The sequence below is a fragment of the Echinococcus granulosus genome (assembly GCF_000524195.1).
Source record: "Echinococcus granulosus chromosome Unknown EG_S00060, whole genome shotgun sequence".
Taxonomy (NCBI): Eukaryota; Metazoa; Platyhelminthes; class Cestoda; order Cyclophyllidea; family Taeniidae; genus Echinococcus; species Echinococcus granulosus.
In genome coordinates this window covers 38,890-42,414 of record NW_020170440.1, presented here as the reverse complement: position 1 = coordinate 42,414, position 3,525 = coordinate 38,890, and the positions used below count along the sequence as shown (strand labels likewise).

General features: G+C 41.4%; 2 protein-coding genes across 2 annotated transcripts in view; one reads left to right on the top strand and one right to left on the bottom strand. All coding sequences in view use genetic code 11, as the record gives it.

Moving 5' to 3' along the window:
* EGR_06600 (Solute carrier organic anion transporter family member) overlaps positions 1–1,217 on the top strand; it is a gene marked incomplete at both ends in the record, with an annotated part of 4,043 nt that extends 2,826 nt beyond the window's left edge. Inside the window, one exon of the mRNA XM_024495849.1 lies at positions 1,165–1,217. Coding sequence (XP_024349707.1) covers positions 1,165–1,217 — 53 coding nt within the window. The remainder of the gene's footprint in view (positions 1–1,164) is intronic.
* A 716-nt stretch (positions 1,218–1,933) lies between these two features.
* On the bottom strand, positions 1,934–3,193 carry EGR_06599 (hypothetical protein; the record flags this gene model as incomplete). The annotated part of the gene is made up of 2 exons (XM_024495848.1): positions 1,934–2,085; positions 3,094–3,193. The coding sequence occupies 2 exons, from the start codon at positions 3,191–3,193 to the stop codon at positions 1,934–1,936; spliced, it is 252 nt and encodes an 83-aa protein (XP_024349706.1).
* Between the last annotated feature and the right edge of the window lie 332 nt (positions 3,194–3,525).

Sequence of the window (3,525 nt, the reverse complement as noted above, 5' to 3'; positions counted from 1 at the left end):
ATCTCTAATGATGTCGAAATCTTCATTTGCCTTTGTCCACGATGGACCCCCTCAGGGTGACACTTTATCGTATAGACTGGAATGCTGTTTACCACTCTCCTGATTAAACACTCCTCAAAGGCCATGAGAATGTCAAATTTAGAATGTAATTGCGCATATTGTGGCACCGTTATATCACTAGTATTGCATTAGAACTGGTACGCTATGACACTTTGACAAATACACAATAGCGCAATATACTGTACCATGGCATACGTGCAGCATATTAGGGGACTATACTCATGGCAAAAGTCGCGTATGTGGAATTGGCGAAGGGAAAGCAGTACATAATATTTGGTATACTTTGTGGGTTCACCGCCCGATCCAATCAGCTTGTCATGACGTGGTCATGCGAGTACAGACATGTTGCTAGTTGTGCAAAGCCTACCGCACCTGTTAAGCAGCTACATGACATTTATTTACCCGACCTACCTATTTATTTCAAGTCTTCTACTTATGCTCAAGCATTCCCAATTCCACAAGCAGTGTACACAGTAGCCAAGTATTCATAGTATAGTGCTTTGGACTCTTGGAGAAAAATAACCTGAATGTATGTGTTGAGCGTGAAAACAGGAGCAACTAATGAATTAAACCACTTGATACTCAATATGTTTAACACTTTTTTCTCAAAAGCCAACCCAATTTGAGTTGGTGGAATTGATGCGAAATCAACAAAAGTCAGTCAGGTATGACAAAGACCTGTATTTATTTTCAGCAGATATCCACAATGAAAGGACAAAAAAAAATGAATGAAGACTTATTCATTCCTTCCACCATGGCAACCTGTAGCATAAAAGATATGTTTTATGAGCGCCAGTTGCGATCCTTGTTATTTCAAGAGGATGAAAGCCTTGGTCACGTGTACTGACTTACGCAATGGTTTGAGGCAAGGACAATCGCCATGCAAGTAAATACGACTCCAGAAATCACAGCCCTTGGCGGCGATCCACTGGTTGGAACAGATGTATTAATAAGGATACAACTCAATACGCATACGTCGCTCAACTCCGAACTTGGTAGCAACGAGCGTTAACTAGTGCCTCATTGTGGCCCACTCAACTACTACATGCATGCTGTGGTGCAGTAGACGACAAATTGGCTTCTAAATTAACTTTATTTTTGCAGGCCTGATTCGTTTGACTGCTGTTGGTTTTATCCTAATGGCGAAGGGAGTGTAACTTGCAGAATGCTGACGTTAGACTCGAAAAGACCACTTTGTGAAGACATTGGGAATTTTAATATTCTTCATAAACACCTGAACCCTACGGTGAGCAGCTTTGCATCAAAGCAGGGTGTTTAGTAAACAGGGAAGGGCAGGCCATGTCGCAGTAGAAATCATTAGTGAGACCTAGATTAGAAAGCATTGCTGGGTTATAGAATGATGAGATTTGGCCTCGCACGCATGTACTATGATATGACATTTTGTGCAAAAGGCTGTGATACCAATATATGAGCCATGAGCGACCACTACCATCAAATTCGAGCTCTCCCATCAACACAGCTCTGAATTTACGCATCGAAATGCAACAGACATGGAACGAACCAAACTTACTTGACGGCATTGTTTGTACGCGAGCTGAAAAATAATTAACAGTAATACCATTTGCATGCAGCTTGATTTTTACATTGTATGCTGTGTTGGGGATCAAGCCTTCAAGAGTAGCCTCTCCATCTGCGACTAATACAATTTTCTTCTTTATATCGCTAGGGTTGGAAGTCGGATCCACAAGTCCTTCAATTTCTCCTATTCTGCCTCGATCAACATCTTGGGAACTCCACCCTATCTGTACTGTGTCAGTGGTCACGTTTTTCAAATAAAATGGTCCCAGTCAGCCGCCTTGGCAAGGTTGTCTCTCCTTCTGTCTTTGACCCTATAACAGGAAGAAGGTGCTACTCAGCAAACATAATCACAGTATTTCCCTTTACTTGGATGCAGAATTATATAAAGATTAGCAGATTTGTTTTGTAAAATAGTGAGAAATATCCCGCCAAATGGAGAGAGCATACATGAGACTGTCGCATCTATCATAAAATAGGTATAATCGCCTATGAATGTGATGACCAAAGTGAAGCCTCTAAAGGAATAGCTTTTGGGGATTGTTTAGGGACGAGTGTGACGATGCGGATTGTGCTCATATTGAGTTTACGTGATCGCGCCTCTTCGAATGCATTAGATAGAGGTCCGAATTTAAGTGAAAATGCAAGTATCACGCACTCGTTCTTGATAGCCGGTGCCAATGTACAGATTGATGAAATTACGATTGATATCAATGGCTCCGCAAAAGTGGGTAGTGACTGTGGTGGTCATGCCCACCGCTAAAGACATCAATGGCAGTAGATAGACACGAAACCGCAATATGTACGCACATACCCTACACAGGGTGGTAAAGTCATGCATATAATCCTTCGGAATGTATCACCTATCTCCAGCATAAACCCCTTCCTACATCTTGGATTGGGATTCGCTTCCTACATTTCTTCACATGTTACAGAAGATATGTCACTTGAGTGTACGCAGAGAAGTTCATTATTAGTGTAGCAATGTACTACCTACCACAAAATGCACAAATTTTAAGCAATCATATATGCGCGATGCACTGCGGCATACTAATCTGCTCATTCCCACATTGCAGATGTCATTCCCTAGGTTACATAAATACTAAGAGGAATGAAGGAGGAAGAAGAAGAGCAGGAGAAAGTGGAGGCTAAGAGTATGCTCAGCTTTATAGTGGTTTTAAAAGACTAGATGTGTTTGAATTATAGCTTCTGATTTTCATAGTTTACTCTGCACCCGTTGGTGAACATTCATTACCTAGGTTGTGTGCGACATGCAAATCGTGCTACAGTAAAGGCAGGTAGAAAATGGCGTGGATGGCTACAACTCGCCGCAACATGGATTCACTCGGATCTAGCAAAATCATCAAATGGAACACCAATAAATTGTCTTTAATCGCAGCATCAGAACAAAGAAAATAGTGATGTAACAAATCCTACTGCTTGGAAAATGCTTACTCAGGCATGCAGATTTGAGTCAAATACTAGAAGGCAACTTACCCTTCTCAGCCAAAACGAATGCTGCCAACACAATAAGGCGAAAAATTTCCTCAACATTTTTAATGCAGAAGTGTTTTGCATTTACAAATTCATGACGCATTTATAGGAATGCTCCACAATTATAGCAGCCTATTAGATATATTGCTTCTGACCTACATACCCACTTTCGAATTGTATGTTTAACATGCTGAAATGTGTAGGCGGGCTCACGTACAACTCTCTCGCCTAGTGTCATTAATGTGAATGGAGACGCAGCTTGCGGGTAGGCTTTCGTGACACTCTGGCGTGGGGTGCTGTGCAAAGCCTTTCAAAATCATCATCAACTTACAAAAAAATTCCTTTGTTATTTAGGTGCTCTTCATCACTGAGTGAAGGATGGGACCGCATTTTTGGTTCCATGGCCACATTTATCCAATATTTAGCATAGTAGGC